At 37.2% G+C, this 26554-nt stretch overlaps 4 protein-coding genes and 1 non-coding gene across 5 annotated transcripts; 3 read left to right on the forward strand and 2 right to left on the reverse strand.

The window, feature by feature from the left end:
• Positions 1-1713: 1713 nt before the first annotated feature.
• Positions 1714-5756, reverse strand: LOC125208094 (uncharacterized). The gene is made up of 5 exons (XM_089060066.1): positions 5378-5756; positions 4882-4984; positions 4227-4329; positions 2140-3781; positions 1714-2026 (listed from the first exon to the last, which is right to left on the reverse strand). Exons 1-4 carry the CDS (start codon positions 5714-5716, stop codon positions 2272-2274), a joined length of 2055 nt encoding a protein of 684 aa, XP_088916192.1. The 5' UTR covers positions 5717-5756; the 3' UTR covers positions 1714-2026; positions 2140-2271.
• Positions 5757-5847: 91 nt separating this feature from the next.
• TRNAQ-CUG (transfer RNA glutamine (anticodon CUG)) lies at positions 5848-5919 on the reverse strand. The gene has a single exon. It is a non-coding gene; the product is annotated as a tRNA-Gln (tRNA).
• Positions 5920-6081: 162 nt separating this feature from the next.
• LOC125207440 (UV-stimulated scaffold protein A homolog) lies at positions 6082-8850 on the forward strand. Its single transcript, XM_048106781.2, has 2 exons — positions 6082-6305; positions 6814-8850. Exons 1-2 carry the CDS (start codon positions 6129-6131, stop codon positions 8593-8595), a joined length of 1959 nt encoding a protein of 652 aa, XP_047962738.1. The 5' UTR covers positions 6082-6128; the 3' UTR covers positions 8596-8850.
• A 3865-nt stretch (positions 8851-12715) lies between these two features.
• LOC125206078 (E3 ubiquitin-protein ligase SINAT5-like) lies at positions 12716-15469 on the forward strand. The gene is made up of 3 exons (XM_048105374.2): positions 12716-13132; positions 14020-14406; positions 14951-15469. The coding sequence occupies exons 1-3, from the start codon at positions 12932-12934 to the stop codon at positions 15311-15313; spliced, it is 951 nt and encodes a 316-aa protein (XP_047961331.1). The 5' UTR covers positions 12716-12931; the 3' UTR covers positions 15314-15469.
• A 3085-nt stretch (positions 15470-18554) lies between these two features.
• Positions 18555-21444, forward strand: LOC125205671 (phosphatidylinositol 4-kinase gamma 4-like). Its single transcript, XM_048104732.2, has 2 exons — positions 18555-20440; positions 20836-21444. Exons 1-2 carry the CDS (start codon positions 19103-19105, stop codon positions 21208-21210), a joined length of 1713 nt encoding a protein of 570 aa, XP_047960689.1. The 5' UTR covers positions 18555-19102; the 3' UTR covers positions 21211-21444.
• The last annotated feature ends 5110 nt before the right edge of the window (positions 21445-26554 follow it).

Genomic DNA, 26554 nt, shown 5'->3' on the forward strand with positions numbered 1-26554 from the left:
CAATCCGGTGTTCGAGGATGAGAGTTCCGACACACCGATGTCCTCCCGGCGTCCCCCTGGCATCAAGGCTGCCAAGGCCAAGGCCAAGGCGACCTCCTCCGCCGCGGCCGCCTGACCAGGCCCCAAGCTCGACCCCGAGCGTGACCACGACCCTGTCTTCGGCTGTATCACATGCCTACACGGATTTGGTGGCCTCCTTCGACTACAAGACGTTGTTGGACGCGCACAACTTCCTGATGCAGGCGACCAACCCGACTCAAATCGAAGGCATCCAGCGGATGATCGATGGCCTCAGCCGCAGGTTGGGACTACTCTAGACTTGCCAGGGTTTTTTTTATATGTAGTACACTTCTTTTTTTTAATTTCTTATTTTGAAACTTTTTTTTTTAATTTCTTATTTTGTAACTTTTTTTTTAATTAAGTAAATGTAGGATTTGCTTTAATTATGTTGTTTTTATTTATTTATTTTGCTTGATATATTTGCATAAATTATATAAATACAAAATAGAAGTAAAATGCTTAGGGCGGGACTTAGGGCGGGCTATAGTCCGTCCCATTGCAGGTGGAAGGGGCGGAGGACAAAATGTTGATGTGGCGGTGCATAGGGCGGGGCTTAATCCGCCCCATTGTGGATGCCCTTAATGCCAAGATTTGACCCATATCTCTAAAGGTGAACAACTTCTTAGGATTTGTAGTGAATCTCCTATGAAACCAACTTCGTCATCGTGACTTCAAAGGTATAATTCCTAAACCAGTACTAACTACTAAGCATGTTAAGATTTTTTCCTTCTTTCTCATTCCTTACTAGGAGTAATGTTTGTATCTAACACAAGAATTCTTTTTGGACTACATGTTCTAAAAATTTCTACGACAACCTGTGTGTTTGGATTGGAACATATCCCTTCATCCTAGGTTGCATTGTTTGATCATGGGACGTGGAACATTCGCAAATCTTGATTGTCTTGGGGCTTATTCGTCTACCAAATCGGTCGACACATTTTGGGGTGAGAAACATCAGCTTTGGTCGACTAATGACCAAAGACGACAATATGATCGCCGACAAAGAAATAAATTGGGAAATTTTCTTTCGAAGAACCGTGAAACTATGCTAGCTTAATCGGGGGTTCAAGTCATCACGAGGATAGATTGTGAGCCATTGTTAATCCTCTTAAAAAAACTAGCTTAATCAACAGTCCCTTCAACGTCAATGCACCTAATAGACATTAACTCAAACATCTTATGTGCAATCCCTGGAAACCTCGCAGCCACCGACGAGAAATGAGTAGGATCTGGTCCTATTTGAGGTGTCGCCATTAGAATTGCAAACTAGGAGAAAATAAATTGAAGATTTCATACTACAGGTGTTCAGTTTGACAAACTGCTTCACTTTTTGACATGATTCTTGAAGTCAAATGCTCTTAGTTCATCTTGAATCAAGATTGTTTGATTCAAGGTGAACGTAGATGCTTGATTATCATTGTCAAATTATTGTTACTTCCCATCTCAATTCAATAGTACTACTAGATATAATTGTAGAAGAAGGCGTCGTGCTTTGCAAGGCTAAATGAACCACACATAAACAATTTGATATTATACTCAAACCATTTAATATCTGAGAGTAAAGAAATGAGAACCAACCATGAGAGGCAGAAGACAGGATTGCTATATGGAATTATTTACTGAAAGCCATCATACCAAATTTAGAATTAGGTATAAATAAAACAAAGCGGTTGAAATTATATTTCCAGTATTCGGACAGCATGTTTGATGCCAACTGAGATTACAAAATTTAGGGCAGGCAGATTCACCAATCTATTAATGATCAAAAAAAATATCAGGCTAGTATCAAGAACACCAAAGAAGTACTTCAAGAAAGAAAACTAACACTTCCTATAAATCGCCATTCACGTTCTCCAGACCAAAATCTAACACTCCTACTAAGCAAGAGAAGAATACTTACTGCACAGAAGTACTATATGTCTTGTACAAAATTGCAACCGATTCCAGAAAGGGAAGCATCAGCCACCTGCGTAGCAAGTTCATCAATTATGTATAAGTTATACAGTTTTCAAACTAAGAGGTAAAACATATTATCATGAGAAACTAACAAATTTGATACAACAGCTTGCAGTGTTTTACCCTAAAAAGAACTGGTCGAAATGGCTTCCAAAAGTAGAGGTTTGGAAATGGTCATCCAATTATAGTGCATTATCCCTCAGAAAATTTCATGGAGGAGTCTTTTCGAAGTGTAGCAACGGAAGGAGAGTTGATTTACTTTGGTTTTGCTGCATCATCCATTTTGGAGCCTGTTGGAGGAGACAGAGATCCGTTTACCTCACCGCTGCTCTTAGCACAAGGTTCTAACTTCCTATTTCGACAGTTTGTGCTAACGTGCCCATCCTTGCCACATATAAAGCAAGCTCTTTTATCTGCAGCATCCATTTTGGTGCCTGAACATGAGGAGAGGAATCCGTTCTCCTTGCCCTTGCTCTTATCGCCGGGTTCAAACTTCCTATCAGGACAGTACTTACTGATGTGCCCCTCCTTGCCACAAGTAAAGCATGCTCTTTTGTTTTCATCTTTCTTCATTCTATGTCTCTGGTCAATCTTCGGCTCTGTAACATGACGACCCTTCTTAGAGTTTGCTTCTTTGTTGAAGAAGCTGTGAGAATCTGCTTCGACCCGAAGCCGATGCATCAGCATATTAAGAGTTAAAAACTCCTCTTGCATCAGTTTAAGGCGGAGTTCCTTCCATGAAGGTGGGAGCTTGCTGACTATAACACTTATATGGAAGTATTCATCGACCCATGTTCCAGAAGCAATAATGGAATCAACAATTTTGTGCAGTTCTTGGATCTGATCAAAAATTGATACCCCATCAACCATTTGAAAATTAATATATTTGTTGATTTGTGACCTTTGGTTTCCAAAATCTTCATTGTACACTGCTTTAAGTTCCTCCCAGAGCTCACCAGCTGATGAGCTTTTTTGTGAGTATAATTGAAAAAGACTGTCACATAAAGAATTCAATATATTATTGCGGCACAAATAATCATCAGTAATCCACCTTTGCACGGCAGCCTTGGCTCCGACCATCTCTTCAAAACTAGCTTCTGGATTCAAAGATATGTCGGGGCATTGCTCAGAAAGCACATATGCTATGCTCAACTGAGTTAGGAACATCTCCATTTGAATCTTCCAGGAATAGTAATTTCTTCCATCAAAACGAACAGGCTGTATAGGGATCAGTTGTTCAGGAGGAATTGCAATAGATGTATGATGTGAGTGCCTTCGACTAACACCATCATTTGGAGAAAGTGCAGCAGTGCTATCAAGTTGATTAGGAAGTGGAGGCACCAGAGTAGAGTTTTGAGAGGCCACTTCAGTTCTACAGGCAGGAATCTGTTCTTGATAGCTGGAAGTAGAAGTTGTTCCACAAGTACCTGGTGCTTCTTGCGCTTTCTCCGCAAGAATATGCTCTTGAGAGATGGAGGCAATTAATGCATCAGATGTATCAACCTCACTCTGTTTTCTGTTGTTATGAGGTCGAACGTTGCTTACCAAATTAGAAATTGCCGTCCGTGCTGGACCTTTTTCAGCAGGGTCTGATGCTGAACTTCTCATGTCTGGTTCACTTTGATGCCGTTTCCTCTTGCCAGGAAGGTGAATAGCACTTGCCAAATTAGAAACACCTATTGCAGTTTGGCTTTTCTCACTAGCAAACTCGGTAAATTGATTTGTCATGTCTGCTTCACTTTGACTTGTAACAGCTCCAGACTCACTGTGAGAATATTTAAATGGAATTGGATTGCATAAACACAGGACAAAAATCTTCCAGTACCATGTCAAACTACTATATTTGATTGTCCTCTGAAAAAGAAGAGAAAAGGGAACAAAGAAAAACTGCAAAATGAAAAGTAAAAAACTATGGCCCTAAGTCTTTCACTTGTAAATTGTAACACTATCTTGATGAAGTTTCTTGACTAAATATTCAGTAGGATTTGTAAGACTTAACAATGCATATTTATTGGATTCACGATGACATATATCTAAATTTGGCTGCGAAAAAGGAGAAGAGAATGCAGAAAAATCAATCCTTTCTCCAATTTTGCATGGCTTTATGTCTAAGCCAAGCAAGAAGTGTTTTGCAATAAAACATTTACTTTATCAAGTTCCCTGTGGAGGGCTGGGGGAGAGAGAGAACAAGATGAAAAAAAGAGCCTCACCTCAACCGCGATTGCATTCTAACAATGGCCTCCTCTACTGAAGGAACACTATTTCTGAATGATGACCATTGCGAAGATGTCAAGCTTATTCCCGAGCTTCCACCTAAGCTCATAACATGCAAGTAACTGTATCAATGTAAACTGTACAGTAAAACCAACCAAGATGTAAATGGTTCAGCCTAAGTAGAGAAACAACTCAAAGCTAGACCGATTTAACTAATCAGCTTAAATCAGCAGTGCTTAGTCCATGTTTCATGGGTGAGGTTCACCAGCCATGATACCAGAAATGTGGAGGTGTAATCTAAGTGCTAGAACACCTGTTGTAAAGATAATTCAAGAACATTCTAAATAAAAGAAAAAACTTTCCTCTTCTTTTACTTGTCATGTGAACACATAGGTAAGTGTATACATTTTTCCAAGAGCACAGGGGGTGGAAGCGGAAAGGGAGGCAATGTCTAGAACTAAAAAGCCTACAAGCCTGCGCTAAATCTGTTGTTGAATTTGAGGAAAACTAAAAACTTAGGTGATGCTATTGAACAAAGGTGAGAGCTTGCGCTATTATAAAAGAAAATTCACAGTTGTTGAGCTTAATGCAAAACTTCAGTTTGAAATAAGTTGTACACTCCAGCAATTGATTGCTAATGGAAATCCTCACCTCTTACAGGAAGCAAATTTCCATTTTGTACATAGAAATCACGTATTGAGATCACAGTTGCCCCCATAATGTCATGAACTGTTACCCTCCTCTTGTCTGATAACTGCAAATGACCAAAAATATAGAATACCAACTAAATAAGCATAAGACTTATAAATATTTGGAGCATAACAGTAGATGAGTTTACTACGTAGACATCAAATTTTAACCTATAAAGTATAAACTACATACTGCAGAGATATCTAAAAATTTTACAAGGTTTCTTCTCAAACCCAAATTATTAAAAAGAGCAGGAGTCGGATCCATTTTAGTTTCCACCAAGTGTGACTTGCAAATAAAACTTGCTCCTTGGTTTTTATTGAATAATAATAAGCATTTCATTATCCATTTTGAGATCATCGAGAATTGTTCACATATACACTAGTATCTTTCAAATTTCACTTGACAAAAGTAAGCAAGAAATATTATCGTATCTTTGATCAAAAACAAATCTAACCTTACAGATAATCTTTCCATCGTAATTCGCTCCCGATACAGCATCAACATCCTTCCGCCGCTGCTGGACGTGACGAACAGCGCGTTTATCGCTGCCACTGCCGTCAGGAATCCTATTGAATGAATTGGTCCGAAGAATCTCCGCTGCCGTGGATAGCAGGAAGGAATCGACCAGCTGCCTAACGAGCAGGCGGTGGTCTAAACCGGAGAGGTCGAAGCCTAGCAGCTCAGCGGCGGCGGAACGCACGCCGAACTCAGTGACCGTCTCCAACTCCGACGCTTTAAGAATTTGTAGAACCGTCTCTTCGATTTGAGCAGCGTTTGAGCTTTCTTCTCCCATCTCTCTCACTAATTAGGGGTTTTCGCGACTAAAAGGCGGGTTTTGGGGGACGATTTCGATATAAATAAAAGCCGATTGAATCATAAAAAAATAAGAGAAAATATTGAGGGCCAAAAAAACAATACAAATTAAGGTTCCACCGAGACTTGAACTCGGGTTACTGGATTCAGAGTCCAATGTCCTGACCACTAGACCATGGAACCACTTTGTTATTTCAATACTACTAAATACTAATAATAAATGGTAAGCTTGTTTAAGTTAATTACATTAATCGCCTTGGCATATCCTTAAGTCAACGAGCGGTGGCCAAGGATATTATCGTCAGATACTAAAGCGATAGATCATGAAAAAGGCACAAAATCATATACCGCCAGGAAAAAACTAACTAGAAAGCCCAAATCGCGACGCCGTGATGGCGGATGAGAGGGAGAAGGCGGCGGCGTTGATAGAGAGAGCCGTTGACTCTACGGCGGCGGAGGTGGATCCGCGCCTCCTCAAGGCGATCAAATTCGTGGTGCGTAATTCCGATTCGGAGCTCCGTTGCGCCTCCCAAACCCTAATGTCTCTTATGAAGCGCAACCATTCTCAGGTAGGACTCTGCGCGATTATATTTAGATGATACTATCAGTTATTTCTGCTGTGTTTCTATACGTTTGTTTTTAGAGAATTGGTTTTGTGCCCGTCAATGGATTAAATTTGGAGTTCTTTGGTTATGTTTGATTAAATTTAGCTCTCGGCATGTAGAAATTTCTTTGTGGTAGTTGTAATACATTCATATCATCTTTGTTAATTCTACTACGTAGGAATTTATTAAAAATTTGGTCTTTCCAGATATCAGAGAACATGCTTTGCTTGATGCATTCAATTTTACTATTTGCTAATGAATGCTTATTTTATACTACCATAGTTTCTTTGTTTCATTACTTTTTTAGAAAATTGTGTATATGCTCTCTGAGAATATTGTGTATTTAAGTTTGTAGCTGGACCCTCAGTTTTGTATATTATCCCAATGTCTTTGTTTTCTATTGTTTGATTTATATTCACTAATGATATACTTGTATGTTACTTAATATCATTTGATGAACTATCTGTTATAGGTACGGTATCTTGCACTTTTCATAGTGGATGAGCTTTTCATGCGCTCAAAGCTTTTCAGAAGTCTTCTTGTTGAGAACCTGGATCTATTCCTTAGCTTAAGTATTGGTTTTAGAAGAAATCATCCACTTCCTCCTCCTGCCTCTATTGCATCTCTTCTTCGATCGAAGGCAATCGAGTTCTTAGAGAAGTGGAATGATTCGTTTGGAATTCATTATCGACAACTCAGATTAGGTTACGACTATCTCAAGAATACCCTTCGTTTCCAGTTTCCTAACCTTCAGGCTAATGCAGCCCGCATACAACAAGAGAGAAGGGAGAGGGAAATGAGAACAAGAGATATCTTACTGAAGAAATTTGAATCATTGAAAGAAAATTTCTCATCAATAAAAGAGGAGATACAGGCCAATATTGATGAAATTGACGAGTGTCTAGGAATTCTTAGGATGAAGGATGATGGCATGCAGTTTGATCCTGTAGATAATGAAGAAATGGAAGAGTTCTATAACTCCGAGCTGCATCAGATCCGTCTTGATTCTTTGAGAGAGGCGGAAAAAGTCCAAGTGGACAGTGAAAATGAAGTTGTTATTGATGCTCTGAGGGAATCTTACAAGGTTCTAGTCACTAAGCATCTCGCTGCAGTTCAGGAGTGGATTTCTGTTCTTATAAGAGTGGAAGTGGCCGATCTAAGTTTCAGGGATTCTGCTTTGAAAAATCTCATAGATATAAGAAATCTCATTCAATCAACAAAAAGAGAATGTGAAGAATCCGGATGTGAGCTTCGTAAAATTGCAAATGCTGAAGAAGAAGTTATTTGGGAAGAAGGCACTGTCGAACAATTTGACAAAGGAGGGGCAGGTCCAAGCTGTTCTAAAACTCCCGAAGCACCCAGTACATCAACAGCTAATAGTACAAGAGATGTAAAACGAGCTAAAAAAATTTCAAATGTAACTGAGAAAAGAAATGCTCGGAGTAGTGTAAGTAACAAAGATCCTGTACGAAGTGAGCTTTTGGCTGAAGCTCCAGTTCTTAACTGGGGATCTTTCTTGGACCGCTGGGGACCAAACGAGGATGTTATGGCTAACCAAAGGGGACTGGATGTTGAAGGTCACTGGGGTAGGGTCGACCAGGATGCAGTTATACCGGCCGAGAAAATTGCAGAACTGAGCATGCGGGCATCTGTGTACGAAGAAAAGCCTCTTGAAATCCAACCGTGTAGAGCTCCTTTGAAGAATGGTGCACTTTGTCAAAGAAAAGATTTGAGAGTTTGCCCATTTCATGGGCCCATCATCCCTAGAGACGATGAGGGAAATTCAATTAAGGAGAGCTCCTCAACAGAAGAGGCAGTCGACCAAAACCAACCAGAAGAATCCAGTCCAAATGCTGACAGTAATGTGGTGCACCAGCTATTAAAGCAAGCTGTACAGAATGTTAGGGAGAGAGACAAAGAAGATGCAAAAAAGAGAGAAGTAGACAAGCGGGCCTTAAAGAGAGCAAAGCTTGCAGAAGTTCGGGAACACAACGAAGCTATGCTGCGAGATGCAGCAATTGCTTCAACTTCAAGATCATATTATGTAGGTGAAGACAGGGAAATAAGTAATGGATCCAGAACTTCTAGTAGAAGAAAGAAACAAACGCTGGCATCAATGCTGAAAAAGAAAGAAACTTCTAAAGACAGATTGGCTCAGAGGTTACTGAACACTAATGCAAGAGATGCTACTATCCGACAGTTGACAACCGCTGAAGAGGCAAACTACCGGGAAGCATTTCCAAACCAATGGTAGTATCTGCCCATGATAATATACCCTGCAGAATGAACGGATAATGGAACATTTCTTCTCAAGGTACATTATGGATCTTAGGTTTTAGGTCATTAGGTGAATTTTAGTTAAGTCTTGGACAGTTTTCACTTTAGTTATTGTCTTCACCTCATATTTGCAGCTTCTTTTTTATGGACTTCCTAGTTTTCACCGAACTGTTTAAGCCCTGCCCTGTATTATTTGTGGTTTGTGAGAATAAAAATAAAATACTGTACCTCTCCCTCTGTGTACAGGTGATTCCGCAGTTAGTCATGGATAACATTAACTAATGTAGCTGATTTTGAACTTATCCACAGTATATTACATCAAGTATATATGTTATAATTTGGATACATTCAACTGATTTTGATTGGAAAGCATTGAAGGGAATATAGGAAAATGTCAATCGTTGAAGACAAATATACTCACTGCCAAATGTCATGATATAATTGTAGCTATTGAATGCTACTACTATTTGTTTGTGAATTAAAAACCAAAATTTTCAATGGTAAAACCCGGGGCTCCCCTCAATTTCACTTTATTTGTGCATTGAGGAGAGAGATAGAATAGTGCATAATCATAGGGCACTTAACTTAAAGGGCATAACGAATAATGGAAATCTTGACGGGAGGAGCAAGGGATTGATGTCGAACCAATCAAAGTAGCCAAAGATGCTTCAAAAATATCTGCATCACACTAGCTTTTTACTCTTGCTTTTGAAATTAGTATTGCTTTTAAATTGTACACCCTTTTTCTGGAAATAAATTTCCAAGCAAAAATTATTTGGAGAATACATTGATATAGTACTTGGCAAGCCTAAAGTATTAGGATAAACTTATAGTACTAAGTTTTGAGTACTTGCACAAAAAAAATAATTATCAGACTATTATGAACAGGAAAAAAGTTGAGAGAAATTTATTTCCATGTAGACAGACATTTTTATTAAGATGCTAGTCTTAGTAGTTCACAAGATGAAGACTGCATTTATAAGCTCCCCAATCCCAAAACACTGCTAAATTTTGTCCATTTTGTTCTCCAACAAGAAGAAAGATAACTTAGAAAACGCTTATCTATGAGGAAATATTTTGAATTTTTTTAGATGTCTCCTAACCTTGAGTAAACTCAATTCGTGTTATAATAATTGGCCCAAGAATTCTTAGCTGGTTGGATGTAAAAATTATTCATCCACCAGCTATATAGGGAGTACCAAGCGAGTTGGGTGTTATGGTTAGAAACTAAACTTATTTTCCGGTTAATGTATTTGTAGCAAATAAGCCAGCCAAGTAATACAGAGGCTCATAAAAAAGTAGTTTCCCTCCGCCTTGCATTAGGAGGCTCTTATTCTCATTTTGGTTCATTTACAATAAGAGAGTCATTTCAATTATGTTCAACTAACTCATCTCATTACTCGCATTTCATTATAAAATGAACACTATATAAATGAGATTCACACCATTTTTAATTCATATTTATTTATATTTCTTAAAATTCGTGCAGCGAATGAGACTCATAATCACTAAAAGCAACTCCAAGGGGAGAAGGTAAATGAAAAGGGTATATCATGTTTATACCTTGTCAAAAAGTACAATATACCTTTCTAAAAATCAATCAACTCCAATATGGTAGTTATATTAGTTTACCTCTCCCTTTGCGGATGTTAGATATTATTATACCCCCTCGGTTTAGTATCAATATTTTGGTAATGGATGATACTAGAAACAGAGAAAAAAAATCATTCAAATATAGTACTCCACTAAATAGAGAGTAAGGTCTAATTCATTAGAGAAAAAATTAATATAATAAAATTAGTTGTTATTGAATAATTGGAAATGGCAAAAATATGACTCTTGATTATGGACTAAGGAAGTAGTCCATATAATAGTGTTCAATAATATTTGTGAAAGATTAAGATGACTTTCATTTCTAATAGTATGACATTTGATGAAGTATAAAAAGTTTATTGAGTGAACTACAAGAATAGTCTCTGGATATTGCATTTATCTCGTCAGACAATTCCGAACTTTAAAAATATCTCCAGACAATCCTGGACCAAGCGTTTATCTCAAAATTGGTCATTTATCACTGTTTCGTACCGAAACTATCCTTTTAGGGGTTTGGGCATTTTTGGAAGTTCAAAAAATTCACTTTTTCAGTTGTCAACACATTTCATGATTGTGCAGGTTGTCTCATTATATTAATATCTCTCTCATTCTCTCTCTCACCTTCTCTCCTCCATCTCTCTTCTCTTCCATTCTTCTTCCTCCCCTTTCTTCCTTCTGCAAAAGTCGAAACATCTCGACTCAAGAAAGAAATCAAAATGTCTTCGCTGTCTGTTACAAAAACAAGTGATGGAGGAGGTGAGACTGGTTGTAGGTGGCTCTGATTTGAGTACGAAAATTGTTTGTGCCGGCAAAGAGCGATTCTCAAAATCATTGTCGACCCAATAAATGAATCTAATGGAATGTTGTATTTCGTTTGCGAGAAAAAGGGCAAGATTGGAGGCTGCAAGTATTTTCGGTGGTGTCATCCCAAGTGTGTGGATTTTGAAGGCTGCAATTACTTGGTTGAGCATGGTGGGCGTGAAGACGAAGTTGGAAGACAAGATAAAGTTGATTCTGAATTATCTCCAAATCGTGTTGAAGGTGGAAGTAAAGTTAAAGATTGTATTTTGGTGTTATTTGTTGGGTTTTCATTGTTTGTTTCGTTTGTAGCCATTTTGGTGAGTTTGATGAAGTAGTATTTTGGAGCTAGTAAAATGAGAAGAAGAATGAAAATATTTTAGATAAAGTAATGTATAAAATTTAACAAAAAATTAATTAAGAAATAGAAAATCGATGTGACTGCAAAATGCGGTATGCAGGACGCATTTTCAGCCGCCAGAAGTGGCAGCAGCCTAGACTGCGGCTGACATAGTTGCATCCGAAATTTTCCGTAAGAGCACAACACCCATATTCATGCTCTTCCGCAAGAGCATGCTCAAAGGTCCCACATTTCTATTATTCAATTTAAATAAAAATATTTTCACAATTTAAATACATTAAAAATACCCGAACTACTATTACAAATTACAAAAAAAAATTACATAATTAAAATCCTAAAATTTAAAAATTACTCCCTCCGTCCCACATAATTTTACCCTGTATTCCATTTTAATCCGTCCCACATAAAAACCCATTTCACTTTTACCATTTTTGGTAGTGGACCCCATATTCCACTAACTCATTCCTACTCACATTTTATTATAAAACCAATACTTTAAAAGTAGGACCCACATCACACTAACTTTTTCAACTCACTTTATATTACATTTCTTAAAACCCGTGTCAAGTCAAACTGTGTAAAATTATGTGGGACGGAGGGAGTACATACTTAAAATCCTAAAAATTGAGGTTGAGAGAGTTGTTGGATGTAGTGTGATTTTTTGTGTTAAAATGGAGGTATTTATAGATAAAAGTGTGAATTTTGGGATCAAAATAATGAAAAAAGTAAATTAAAAGTATGGAAAAAATGGATATATTTTACTGAAAAGTGAAAAAAATTTATTTTTTTTATTAAATTTGCAATTTTTCGTATTTTCTTTAAATTTTAAAAAAATGATAAACCAACGACCAATCAGAGCATGCCACGTCGGCTGCTCGTGCTCTTGTCGTTGGCACGGCAGTGCTCTTAGCTAAGAGCAGGGTCGTGCCGTCGGCAAGAGCACAGCAGCGAGCAGGGTACCTGCGGCGCCGACGACACGGCGCCTGCTCTTAGCTAAGAGCACCGATGTACATGCTCTAAGGAAACAAAATGCGACAACTCTAGCAACAAAATGCAGCCCTATTATGTATGCTCTAAAAATAAGTGAATTGCTATATTATTTCCTTATCCATCTTTTAATTTGCAAATCAATAGTGAAGCACAGTGTAGTTGGTAAGACGCTTCTCCTCTAACCGATAAATCGAGGTTCGAATCATCACGGGTAGACGAGGAACCATGATCTCTTAAAAAAAATTGTAACTCAATATTGTTTGTAATTTTTCCCGGCCAAGAGTGGATTATGGAGTGGATTAGAATAAGTTGCAGGTGATCCAAGTTGAGATCTCACACACACACACTCTTGAAACAAAAGCTAAAACAAATTAAAAAAGTCAAGAGAAAGCTCATCAACAAAAGCACGGCTCCTGTTGCCATTCCACGATCATATTAAAATCTCGAAAAACAACTCTCAGAAATCCCCAAATACAAAATTTTTTCCCGATAATTCCTCGCACTTTCACCCCCAACTTCCTCAAATGATCAGCCGTTTGATCTGAGCAAACAAGTAAACAATTTTTCCAGAATGGAATCCAGCATTGAATGCGTAACTGATGGGTTGATGGATGAAGACGAGATCTCTTCTCAGTTTTCGTCTTCGAAGCCATCTCACACTAATATCAACACCAATAATCTGAATGGGATGGTTATCAATCCCGCTACGAGTGTTCACGAGCTTCTTGAATGCCCTGTTTGCACCAATTCTATGTACCCTCCAATTCATCAGGTTTTTTTTCTCTCTTCCATTCGTCTTCTTTTGAACATTCAAGATATTTTAGGGAAATGGGTTTCTAGATGCCATCGCGATGAGTTTATATGCTCCAAGGTTGAACCTTTCTTCTTGTTTTATTCTCATAATTTACTTTTTTGTGGGATCGTGTTGATTGCTACTTTAGGTTGGGAATTTTTGGAAATTACCTGCAATTTTGGAAATTAATGGAATCTGATCCCGATGGCTTTGATTTGGGATGAATTTTGAATAGTTGGTTTTTAGGGATCACCAAAATTTTCCTCTTTCTTATTTTAGGGTTCGCCGATTTGGTTGAATTCCGGCAAACATATGAAATTCATTTCTCATATTTCAAAAAAGCTTGGCATTTGGATGAACTTTTTGTCTACCTTGATCATGTTAGGGAAGATAAGAAAAAGAATAGCTTTAAACCCTTGGAAATTTATCCTAACTTGGGGTTTATACTGGTCTGCCAAAATCTGTTAGTTTCCCTTTCTGCATAGTTATGGAGATTTGTGATTTGGAGATAGAAAACAAAAACAGATTTGAGCAAAAATTATCACCTCACAGGATTTGTGTACCACCTCACTTGAGAGGCATTTTAATAAATTACTATAAATTTCATCTGCTGTAGTAGAACGTCAGCAGGAGACATACACTGATGAAATTTGAGCATATTGATGTTTATTGGATAAGCATTTGATCTTCAAGCTACTGATATGAAATATGTAGATATGAATTTCCTTGATTGTTTGGGCCTTTGCAGCCCCCTTTCTGATAGATTGCCTTCAAACGAAATTAATCTGGCTGGTATAGGTATGCTCACTTTTATACAGATTATGCTTATTTGTTTGTTTGTCCTAATGTAAACTCGTTTTCTGCAGTGTCACAACGGTCATACCATTTGTTCGACATGTAAAGTAAGGGTCCATAATAAATGTCCGACTTGTAGGCACGAGCTTGGTGATATAAGATGTTTAGCACTAGAAAAAGTTGCTGAATCACTTGAACTTCCTTGCAAGTATTCCACCCTTGGATGCCCTGAGATCTTTCCTTATTATAGTAAGTTGAAACACGAAGCTGCCTGTAATTTTAGGCCTTACACCTGTCCCTATGCTGGATCAGAGTGCTCCGTGGGTGGGGATATTCCATACCTAGTTGCTCACTTACGAGATGATCACAAAGTGGATATGCATTCTGGATGCACATTCAATCATCGCTATGTTAAATCAAATCCCCGGGATGTAGAGAATGCTACATGGATGCTGACTGTGAGTATTTTTCCACTAATGATTGTTCCTCAAGAATTAATCTTGTTTCTGTAAATGATTCTTTGAGCTTGGTTACTGTGCAGATTACAATTCTTGTCTTAGCTTAAATCAAGTACTTATCAAGAAAGTTGTGATTGATGAACATTTTCTAGCACTTGGATCCATCTAAATTTCACCCTTCACCAGTAAAATTCTGAGAAATCTTGTCTAGACTCCAGAGCACAATTCTTGTCTTAGCTTTTACAAAATCTTATTAAGAAACTTGTCTTCAGAGGATGATAATGAGCTTTTCTGCAATCTAGAACGAATAAATCTTTGTGGAACATCGAAATCCATTTGAATTGCATCCTTCAACCCTAGAATTCTAGGAATCTTGTGCAGAGTAGCTTATACAGAGAACTTATCAAGAAACTTGCATTCGAAGGATGCTAGTGAACTCATCTATGATAACATCTAAGTGGAACTTACAATCCATCAAAATCACACCCTTCACCAGTAAAATCTTAGAAATGCTGATGAAGACCTTGTTTGTTTTCGTATGCAGGTATTCCATTGTTTTGGCCAGTATTTTTGCCTACATTTCGAAGCTTTCCAACTGGGTATGGCTCCTGTGTACATGGCCTTTCTTCGGTTCATGGGAGACGAGATGGATGCCCGGAACTACAGCTACAGTTTGGAGGTTGGGGGAAATGGTCGGAAGCTTATCTGGGAGGGCACCCCTCGGAGCATCAGAGATAGTCATCGGAAGGTCAGGGACAGCCATGACGGCCTTATCATACAACGGAATATGGCGCTCTTTTTCTCAGGAGGAGACAGGAAAGAGCTTAAGCTTCGTGTAACAGGACGAATATGGAAGGAACAACAGAACCCAGATGGTGGAGCTTGCATACCCAATTTCTGCAGCTAAGTGCTGCTTCATTTGTTTTTCTTTTGGGTTGTTTTCTTCCCTTCCAGAAAGATGTAACTTCAAATCTGAAAATGTGTTGCTATACCACAACTGTATGTTATGACAATTTCTTGAAATTTGTGTTGCAGTTTGCACTAAATGTTGGTTATCTCATAAGCCCATATGGAGTATTATTTTGTTGTTGTAAGAAACAGTTTCATCTCAGGCAGCTCGTGTGTTGTGTGATACTCAGCAAATTATGAAATATACACAAAAATATACTCCTTAGAAAATAAGGCATCAAATTCATGAACATTGAAATAAATAGTTGAAATTTGCAAAGCCAGTTTCATTTCCAAGTAAGTCAAGAATTGGGGTGCTATTATTATGTGGCTTGTCTTTATTTGGGCAATTAGGGGGCTGTTCACTGTTGGCAATGAGAGTAGAGGTGCATACACAGCGTTGGAGAAGGAGATGCTGCGGAGGAAGAGAAGATGGTGAAAGGTAGTGTGAAAGTAATGCAGGTGCAGGTTAACCCTAAAGGTGTGTTGTTCAAGAGGCCTCAACTTGATAATGGACAACTTATTAAGGAAAAGGGGTTGACTAATCAACTGGAAATATGGGGAAATGAATTTCAGGTGAAAATTGAAGAAATCAGGGCAATGACAAGGCATGCCCGTGACTCGAGAGGAGAAAACATGTCTGTCACTGACACAGACACAGACGATGATATTGAACTGTTCATTAGTGTAGCTTCAGATGAGGAATGTGAGACAGATCTCCATTACATCATCCCTAAAAGCTTGAGACCTGAAGTGAGCAATGAAAAAGAGGTTTCAGCATTCTCAGACTTGTACATTCTGATGGTTCAGGAAATACAAAATTTTTTGCCAAAAAAACTGAGCATCATAAAATCTGCCAAGGAAGCAAGGGAGTCCCTTTCGAGAGGTGAACCAAAAAGATGATGTTGGAAACAATGAATGCACTGATAGTTCTAGTTTGGTACGTATTCACAGCATCTGGTAACACAAGCCCGGCAATGGATTTAACTGAAAAATCCAGTGACCCTATCTCTATAAGTGGACTAGATGACTTTTCATATCCGTTTGAAGATTACAGCATGGATAGTGAAACTTGACAAGGAGATGTGGATAGCCTAAATCATTCATAAACATCCAGAATATCCTCAGGTTATGATGTTTGTATCTCTAAAAAAGTTTCTGGAGTATCCGTACACAAAAAGAAACAGATATTTGGACTCGCCAGACTTGTAATACCACAAGTGATGCATCATCCTTAATGGGCGACATACGGAATTCTAAATCTACTTAGGTTGACGAAGCTGGCCAACTCCAGACAGAAAAAGTGCCTACTCAGCTCACGAACGGCTTAGGGAGATTGAATTCATCAAAGAGACCTATTTCACCGTGTGGATGAAGCAGATAAACTCACCTTTTTAATGGCCTAGACAGGAAAGTCAAACAAGAGAACAAAAAGCTGCTAAAGTTGCATGAATATCTTCATTCAAGCATAGAGAACCTTGATTATGGAGCAGGTAAATGACAAGTCTTACATATGCCTTCTTTTAGATATGAAACATATCAATTCAAATCTACATATATACTATATGATATGGCTAATGGCTTAGTTTGTTCTTTTATCCAGTATGGATTCAAGAATATATTTGATTATCCATGTAAATTTGAGAAATGCTAATTGCTAGCTTTAGATGGTCATGAGCATTGGTGGGAGAGAATTGTCTCTTTTGCATTGGTCTTATTTGACCTGCCAAACATGTTTTTAGTATTTCAACAAGTATCTCAACATGCATTCCTTTTGTACCATATTCTTTATATATGTCTTTGACCCCTTAAGTTTATTTGTTATCCTCTCTTTCTTTCTTCTTCTTTTCAATTTTGTTATTATTCCTGCTTTATTTTCTTTTATAAAGTTTGAGCTGTGTATTTATCCTTTTTGGCGTGGATTTGATGTTACTATTTAGTAAGAGCCTTAACTTGTTTTAAGAAGCTGTTTTAGAGAGCAAGCAATGTTGATTTGTTTTGGTGATATGATCTGAGTTGAGCCTATTTGATAACTGATAAGGCATCCAATTTTTTCAATTTCATTATGTTAAACCAATCACGTAGTACTCCTCTTCTTTGGATATAGTAGTAGTGTTTAAAGCAATTTTAAATTTGATTTTTATCATTGTTTGAACTTGGACATCAGACAACTTATCTTGTATGGTTGTTAGGAGAGATGTTTGGGTATTGCTGTTTTTCTTGTGGAACTCTATAATATATGCGGGTATCTTTCCCTGTAGTCATGTTACAACAACTTGGAATATTTTTATAGTCTTGAAAATGTTTAATCTTAGAATTCATCGACTAGAAACAAATTAGACCAAAAAATTGCCAACAGCATTTCTTATGTCAAATATTATAGGCATAAGAAATGGAAATGCTTTTGTTGTTGCCAGACCGCCCAAGGTAATCCATAAGCTTCATCTGTTTCTCTTTGACCAGATTGTGCTATTGTCTGGAAATTTTGGAAAATATATACTCCATTGTGTTATGTTTTTTATCTATAGTATTTTGCAACATTCAACATCTCAATTATACGAAACTTATGAAGGCTATCAAAACATTAAGATGTCAATGATTTCAATAGAGTTTGAAAATGTTAGTTGCATAATACTAGTTCTGATTCAATGTTTTTGTACAGTACAAAATCAAGTAAATATCTCAAAACGTTGGAATAAATCAAGTTAATACATCAAAATGATGGACCGATTTCGAGAGAACCAATACATTTGCATAATAGTACTACACATCTTAGACCTTAATTGCCACGTGGATCGATTTCAAGTGAACCAATCAAATTCGCAACCTCTAATATATATGTTTGAACTTTTTTTAAAATATTAGTGAAATCTTGATATTTTTGTAAAAGCTTTAAGCGTAAAGACTGTAATTTTTATACCTCTAAGTTTAAGTAAAACAAATTAAAAGCCTTTCTCATATAATGTCAGGCCGGAGTGTGTGAGGGCCGTCAAGGCAACATACTCACATTTTTTCTTCAACAAATTAAAAGCCTTTGATTTAACGTTTCAAAATTTATGAAAAAGTGAATGCTAATTTCCACGTGTACCAATCAGCAACACTGAACACGTACAATCACTCCAATTTTTGGTGATAGAAAAAAAAATGAATAACGGCGTTAAAATGGTTGATCATTTACCGTGAAAGTGGAAATTCAACGCCCAGCTAAAACCGCGTTTGCTTTCTTCTTCTCCAACCAAACACACTCACAACATACCAAAAAAAGGGAAGAAGAAAATTCTCAATTCTCCCTTGCACCTATTCTCCATTCAATCCCCGCGAAGCCCGTTGTTCTCACTCTAATTTCTTGCCGATTTAATCATTCTCCTCTTCCGAGGGCGCCGGTTACTTCGGCCCTTGCTCTTCGGTAAGAAACCCTTTTTCCCGCTGGAAATTTATTCGGTAATAGCAGAGGCGCTGTTTTGATTCGATTCCTGAAGCTTCGTTTGTGAAAGTTTAGCTTTTCTAGTATTCTTCGATTTCTCATGTTTTGATTGAATGGCCAATCACGAATCCTGTTAGGGTTTGTGTGGTGTTTCTGTGAATTCCGGGTAGTTTTAGGTTACTGCATTTGGGTATAGATTGTGGTGTAAAGGTGAAAGCCTTGTATATAATGAATTGTTAGATATTTGGTTCTTTAGGATTTGGTAGTGTAGTTTCTTGTAGGGGTTTGGGGATTCTGAGGTGAGGTTTAGAAAAACACAGGAAAATGTCTTCTGCGGGATTGGTTTCGATTGTCCCGGTCCGTGAGGATAGTATGACATTTTTACCTCCTCTATCGCCTGAACATAGTCAAGAGTCGATTTTGCTGTTTGTGGCTATGCCGGGTTCCAAGGTCCCAATGCGGGTTTTGGAATCCGATTCAATTGAATCTGTGATGGTCCGAATCCAGAGCTGTAAAGGGATTATACGTAGGAACCAAAAGTTGGTCTGTGGTGGTAGGGAACTGGCTCGAAGCAAATCCCTCGTGCGGGACTACGGTTTGAGTGATGGGAATGTTCTGCATTTGGTCCTTCGCCTCAAGGACCTTCAGGTTATTAAAGTGAGAACATGTTGTGGGAAAGAGTTCGAGTTTCAGGTGGAAAGGAGCCGGGATGTTGGTTATGTCAAGCGTCAGATTGCAAAAAGAAAATCGGAGCTCATTGAGGATCATGAGGTGTTGCTGAATGGCAAGCCGATTGAGGATCAGAGGTTGATAAATGATCTCTCTAAGGATAATACAGATGCTGTGATACATTTGTTTGTTAGGAAATCTGCTAAAATTAGGGGCTCACCAGTTGGGAAGAACTTCGAGCTGTCAATTGTTGCACCACAGCCGAAAGATGTAAGAGAATGTGATGTAGAAAGGGAACATAAGCCTTATGATTATGTGCCAAGGAAGGCCCCTGAAAGAGAAACTGTATTGGAGCCTGTAATTATAAACCCAAAGACCGAATTGCCTCTGGAGATTAGCAATATGATTAATGCTACTAGGGAAGGACTGGACCAGGGTAATTATCCAATTAGGTCTTTGGAGGGCACAGGAGGTGCATATTTTATGCTTGATTCGTCAGGAACTAAATATCTGTCTGTTTTTAAGCCAACAGATGAGGAGCCTTTGGCTGAGAATAACCCTCGAGGGCTACCCTTATCGGAGGATGGAGAAGGTTTGAAGAAGGGAACAAGAGTTGGCGAGGGTGCAGTGAGGGAGTGCGCTGTCTTTTTACTGGATCATCCAAAGAGCGGTAACCGTTCTTTCTCTGGTGATGTTAGGGGCTTCGCTGGTGTTCCTCCTACTGTTTATGTGAAATGCCTACATGAAGGTTTTAATCATCCTGGTGGTGTTTCTGTCAAGACTGGTTCATTGCAAATGTTCATGGAGAACAATGGAAGTTGTGAAGACATGGGGCCAGGTGCCTTCCCCGTCGAGGAAGTTCACAAGATTGCTGTGTTGGATATGAGGATGGCGAATGCAGATAGACATGCAGGAAATATATTAGTAAGTAAAAGTGAAGATGGTCGAACTGTGCTCATCCCTATTGATCATGGATATTGCTTGCCATATAGTGTAAGTCTCATGACTCTCATCTACCTTCGTATATCATTTTTTATATAGTATCCATAGATTCATGTAAACCTCGTTTTTTTAATCTTTCATGATACATGTTGTACAAGTGTATATTGTGCCTTTGACAACGTCCAATCTTATGTTAAAATGTCATATTTTTGTGTTTCATGCTTTGAATTGAGTTAGGCTCTTGTGGCATAAACTCAAATGGTACACAGAGCAAACATCGTAACCTCACTGCATCTGTATGCAAGGATCATGCCAGAAATAAGACACGTTATTACCTATACAGATTTTTCATTTCATCATGATATGTTGATAAATACAAAATTAATTTGCTTGTCATCCATTCCTTACAATCGCACATTCTGATCTCTTTACTTCCATCACTGTAGTTTGAAGATTGCACGTTCGACTGGCTTTACTGGCCTCAAGCTCGCCAGCCTTTTGGCACCGACACCCTCGAATATATAAGGGCAATGGATGCAGAGATGGACATTGCCTTACTCAAGTTCCATGGGTGGGAGCTACCAAATGATTGTGCTCGTGTATTACGCATCTCGACTATGCTTCTGAAGAAAGGCTCTGAGAAAGGGCTCACCCCATTCGTCATAGGCAACTTGATGTGCAGAGAAACAGTGAGGAAGATATCTGTCATCGAAGAGATAGTGGAAGAAGCTCTTGACTCTGTCCTCCCTGGCTCAAGTGAAGGTGCTTTCCTCGACTGTGTTTCGAGCATCATGGATCGTCGTCTTGAGGAGTACATATAACCTCGTCCACTAGGAAAGTTTGGTATATAAGTGGGATGGATATGTCCATTGGTCTTGGTACATATGCACATTATGTTGGTTGTGAATGTTTTCCTTAAAATTCTCAGCTCAGGGGATAATCTCCACCTGATTATCAACTTCTCCATTAGTCATCATGCACTGGATAACGACATAACGTTTTAATGGCTTTGGTAATTTGGGGATTTCTTTTTAGTTGAAAAATTACTTGTTTCATTTGCCCATGAAGCATATTATGAATTCATGAATAAGAATCTACTCCCTCCGTTCCATAGTAATAGAGTCATTGTGCTATTTTGGTACGTTCCATAGTAATAGAGTCATTTCCCTTTTTAGTAAAAGTCAACACATTTTTCCACACATACTTTACTCTCTCTTACTTTTTTCTCTCTTCATCTCTCTATCTTTTTCATTTTTCACTTTATTCTCCCTTTACTTAACTTACCTAACACAATTTTTCTTAATCTCCGTGCCAAAATGAAACACCTCCATTACTATGAAACGGAGGGAGTATTTCTTTAGCACTAATATGCTTTGCGTTTCTAGTTGCCTGTAGGTCGGGCAGACATTTCAACTGAACTTATTTGTTGATTTTTTATAAGTTAAAAATTTAACAATACATATTTCAGACAAGAAAATGAAAAGTTAATTGAGACACTTTCTCGGAGTTTCTCGATATGGGTACACAAATGGGGAAAACAATTTAGGGATAATTTGTCTAAAAATTATAAAATTATATTGTTAATGTTGCAACCAATATACTAGTATACTTAATGTAAATTACTACTTCTGTCCCACAATAATTAATTATCACTCTTTTCTATTTTGGTTCATCCCATAATATATAATTGTTACACTTCATTTTACCATGAATGGTAAGTAGGTCGCATATTCCACTAACTCACTTCACTCACATTTCATTATAAACAATATAAAAAAGTGGGTCTCACATTCCACTAATTTTTTCAACTAACTTTTCTTTACATTTCTTAAAACTCGTGCCTACAATAAGAGTGACAATTATTGTGGGACGGAAGGAGTATAATTTAACAAATACTAAATGTATTTGATCTAGTATGATACAATATTGTTTCACTACCTAAAACATGATGTTGCGTTGGTTAATATTCGATAGAGCCATATCAATTATTACTATTTACTTTTGGCTATACTAGATCTACTCTATATACTTACATGTATTTTTGGTACTAGTAAGTTTGTGCATCGATGAGCTTCAGAACTCTTAGCACTATATGAATAAAGAAATAATTATTATAAGTTGAACTAGCAGCAGATTTGATTAATTAATAGACATATAATATCTTAAGTATGATAATTAAAATAAATTAAAAAGGAGTCTGAAATTGGTAATCTTGAATTGGAAGCTATGTCAATATTAATCCCGATAGTGACATTGAACTAAAATTTCTTAAAATTGACTTTAACTGAATCGAGAAATCTGTAAGTTTTTGGGATGAGGTCTATGCAAATCTCCTTGTATCCCTAACCAAACACATTTGTACTCTATAAATAGTGGAAAGAAAATCAACTCACTTGACATTCAAGTTCTATGTGATATTTCCCCTTTATAAGACATGAGTACTAATTTTGTCCATTCAATATTTATACATTGAGGAAAGGTGATTGGATAAAAGATTCGAGGCTTTAATCTTAGTTAGTTAGTTAGTTACAACACCTTTATGGAAAGGAGAGGAAACAACCAAGAAAGAAAAAAGAAGCATGATTAAGCTCTTTTTTCCAGTCCTCCAAAGAGAAAAGCTGTGTAGACAGAAGCCATGCCCCATTGGAAAATGTAGGAAAAAGAATCATTATGCATGTTCACACATACACGTTTGTATACCAAACACTTTTTTGCCAATACTACACACGAAAGTGCTATTGTAAGTCTGGGAATTGGGTTGAATTAAATTATTGAATTCGATCTCCAAAAAGTTTAAGTTAACCTTCAGTATTTTGATATCAAATTATACCACAACTGTTAAAAAATTAAAGAAAGTATATATCGCTGTTGGGGGGATGCTGACTATCTAAATGTAGAACATTAAAAAATTGAGGTTTCATATTCGTTCAATATTGTTGGCGGAACCCAAAGTATCTCCTAGATAAGTCATGTCTATTTAATCACATGAAATTAATTTTTTGTTTAGGTGAATTAACATTTAATGTAAGATTTAACGCCTTATTCTAATCAAGGTGTTAAGCTAAAATTGAAATAAATATGCAATGCAAAAATCGTGAATTTAATCAATGTAAAATAAATATTTAATACGACTAAAAGAAATAATAAATCTTATTTTCATAAAAAAATAATTTAGAAGAAAAATTCTTTTAAGATTGATAAAATTTTAATTTTAACAGACGATGTCTTAATTTGATAGAAAAAAAAGATAACATAACGATTCTTAATAGTGAGTAGTAACTTTTAATTACTAGATCTATGACAAATTTTGAGCCTATAATCATACATTCTACTATCTTTGTCTACAAAAAATAATTTTATTTTCTTTTATTTTGAATTTTCTTTGAAGTATGTCCCACATTTGTGTTTGAGAATGGAATACAACTTATAGTGTTGACACAATGTCACACAGTTATCAAAACTAACATACATCAATTTCCCCTCAATTTTCCATCCATATTTCAATGCTTGGAAACTTGCAGTTGCCGACATTCACATGGCATAACAAATGTGGATTTTAATTTCTAACAGATTTAACATGATAAGAGTAATATCAAGGGAGAGTGTTAATTATGATGGCGCCATTACCGATTTCTATCAAAGTCGAATTTATCTTTCTTTATTCATCTCTCTCGTAAGTCGTACCTTCCTATTATTTATATCGCAACTACTTCTAAAAAAGACCAACAGTGAAAAATATCCATAACTCCTAACCGTTAATTGTGATATGAATCTGTGAGAATCAAAACTCTGACTTTACCACTAATTATTATAAACAAAATAAATAAAAAATATAGTAGAAATTCTCAGAATAGCCAGTAGCTTGTCTTGGGAGCTCGGAACTGACTCAACTTATTTTTAACACAAGTATACCCACAAGTGTATGGGGCTAATGTAACAAATAGTAAGCAAAGAGTATCGTATCCACAGAGACAATGAGTGTCAACCTAATTACCACGAACCAACCTCAACTACTATCTAGATGAATCGGAATTTTGGTTTTTCTAAATCTATTTGAAAGCAAGGTAAAAACAATTAAAAACAACTAGAGAACTAAAAGCAAATAAGAAAACGGATGTAAATTAAAGATGAGAAGGGTAGAATCCTACGGGATCGATAACAACTATCCTATGCTCAACTAACTTCCTAACTATGCCAACAAAGGGTCTCAAGGGTTATTAAGCTATCACTAAGGTAAAACTATATCTTTTCTCAAAGCATATAATTTGTAGATTGCTACCTAGAACCGAAGTCTCCTTCCTAGAACTAAGGTAACAACTCTTAATAGCTCCTAAGATACTTAGCTTCATTCAAAGGCTCAAATCTCTCGATTATATTGGCAAGGACGTCAATTTCTTCTCTTTCAAATTAAACTACTCACTTCTCAGTTCTTGTAGTAAAATCCACATGCATTTATAAGGTGATCAGTCAAATAAACGTATAAGCACAGAAGAAATCAAAATGACCACATGAGCCAAGGCATAGAAAAAGAAAATCAATTAAACATAAGAATCATTGTATCTCCCCCGTAGAACTCTACGAAGGATTTAGCTACTCATGTTCATCGCAAAAGTTAAAGAAATATTCAAAGAAATATTCAAAAACATTGTTTGAACAAGAATAAAACTAAAAGTAGAAACTCCTAGAATTGGATTGGGCGGATTGGAGGTCTCGTCTTCAATCTTGCGATGAATACTCGTCCTCTGCTCGTTCTTCTCTTCTTCCTAGGTGAAAAAGTAGTATTTTTGGGGTTGAAGGCGTGTAAGTTGTGTTTGGAGGCGTTTCCTAGGCATATATATACCTATGGTTGACTTTGGGCCCGAAATAAGCTGTCCGACGAAGCTGGCGAGTCGCCAGGTTGGGTGTGCGTCGAAGCTGGCGAGTCGCCAGCTGCTTACGGCGTTTTTTTCGTGGAATGCTGGCGGGTCGCCAGGTTCGTTTGCATGCGAACCTGGCGGGTCGCCAGCTATGTCACTGCACTGCGCAGTCTTGGTAAAACGGCCATAACTTCTTCTACCGAACTCCGATTGAGACGTTTAAGATATCCACGCGAAGCTCTTTCGAAGACGAAGAGAATGGTATGCATTACATGCGAATCGGACTTTCAAAATCTCCAGATAAGATGTCTCGAACATTGAGCAGCTGCACATCCACATATTTTGTACATTTTTCTACACATTCTTCACAAAATGGTCAAAATACCAACATAATAGAGAAGTAGCTATAACCATGTCTCAAAGTACACAATATATGATCAAAACCAAGTAAAACTACCCTCTAAAATCATGTAAAATCCAAGTGAATCAACTCCCCCAAACTTAAACAATTGCTAGTCCTCGAGCAATGAAGAAAAAGAACTAGAAGAAACTTGGATTCAAAAGAGTTCTAGACATCATTATCGTCTCAATTAATACGTAATAAAGGAGCATATCACAATACAAATTCCATCAAGTTAAGCCGTCGAATGCACTTTTACTACTAACTCGTATATCACCTTAGATTCATGCTTCACTCGGAATGTATATATGTGTGTATATTCACCTCACTCAAAGTGTATAAGATATCAAGTAACACTCAAATCAATCAAAAATGCATGGTTTACCATAGGCTTGCTCAATGTCTAACCTCTCCTCTACTTCGTGTGACAATAAATCTAGAGTCCGAAAGGTCTTTTGTTTAGGTTATAATGTAGGCTCTTTGGTAGGTAGGGTTATATTTGGCTAAAGTGGCTAAATTCCCAATAAGATAAAATCCCAAGAAATTACAACAATCAACTTTTAACTTCAACCATTTGCCAAAACACTTTTCCACAATAACTAGACTTTGTCTAATTTCTTCCCAACTTCCAAAGACCTCAAATTATTCTCTATATACAATATTTTTTCTTTTTTTTTTGTTCTTTCTCTTTTTTTTTTCTTCTTTTCCATTTTTTTTTTCTCTTCATTCTCTTCTTTTTTTTTTTTTTCTAAGTACAACCAACTTTCAACTTGATAAGCTAAACACGACCAATTTCTTTCAACAACTAAACTCTCCACATTCTTCTATTCATAGCTCAACAATTCTAGAGTCTAGGATTCCCAACCCCTTTGATTAGCTTGACAAAAGAAAAGGCAATAGGCTCAAACT

Source organism: Salvia hispanica, chromosome 6, assembly GCF_029641045.1.
Source record: "Salvia hispanica isolate PSC_SH4W2 chromosome 6, Shi_PSC_v1, whole genome shotgun sequence".
Classification (NCBI taxonomy): Eukaryota; Viridiplantae; Streptophyta; class Magnoliopsida; order Lamiales; family Lamiaceae; genus Salvia; species Salvia hispanica.

What these genes read in the sequence shown, in the direction of transcription:
- LOC125205671 (XM_048104732.2), top strand. Translation starts at nt 19,103, where the DNA reads ATGTCTTCTGCGGGATTGGTTTCGATTGTCCCGGTCCGTGAGGATAGT. An exon ending in GATATTGCTTGCCATATAGT is followed by an intron (nt 20,441 to 20,835) that starts GTAAGTCTCATG and finishes CCATCACTGTAG; the next exon opens with TTTGAAGATTGCACGTTCGA.
- LOC125206078 (XM_048105374.2), top strand. Translation starts at nt 12,932, where the DNA reads ATGGAATCCAGCATTGAATGCGTAACTGATGGGTTGATGGATGAAGAC. An exon ending in TGTACCCTCCAATTCATCAG is followed by an intron (nt 13,133 to 14,019) that starts GTTTTTTTTCTC and finishes CGTTTTCTGCAG; the next exon opens with TGTCACAACGGTCATACCAT. An exon ending in ATGCTACATGGATGCTGACT is followed by an intron (nt 14,407 to 14,950) that starts GTGAGTATTTTT and finishes TTTCGTATGCAG; the next exon opens with GTATTCCATTGTTTTGGCCA.
- LOC125208094 (XM_089060066.1), bottom strand. Translation starts at nt 5,716, where the DNA reads ATGGGAGAAGAAAGCTCAAACGCTGCTCAAATCGAAGAGACGGTTCTA. An exon ending in ATGGAAAGATTATCTGTAAG is followed by an intron (nt 4,985 to 5,377) that starts GTTAGATTTGTT and finishes GGTCATTTGCAG; the next exon opens with TTATCAGACAAGAGGAGGGT. An exon ending in AGAATGCAATCGCGGTTGAG is followed by an intron (nt 3,782 to 4,226) that starts GTGAGGCTCTTT and finishes ATATTCTCACAG; the next exon opens with TGAGTCTGGAGCTGTTACAA.
- LOC125207440 (XM_048106781.2), top strand. Translation starts at nt 6,129, where the DNA reads ATGGCGGATGAGAGGGAGAAGGCGGCGGCGTTGATAGAGAGAGCCGTT. An exon ending in TGAAGCGCAACCATTCTCAG is followed by an intron (nt 6,306 to 6,813) that starts GTAGGACTCTGC and finishes TATCTGTTATAG; the next exon opens with GTACGGTATCTTGCACTTTT.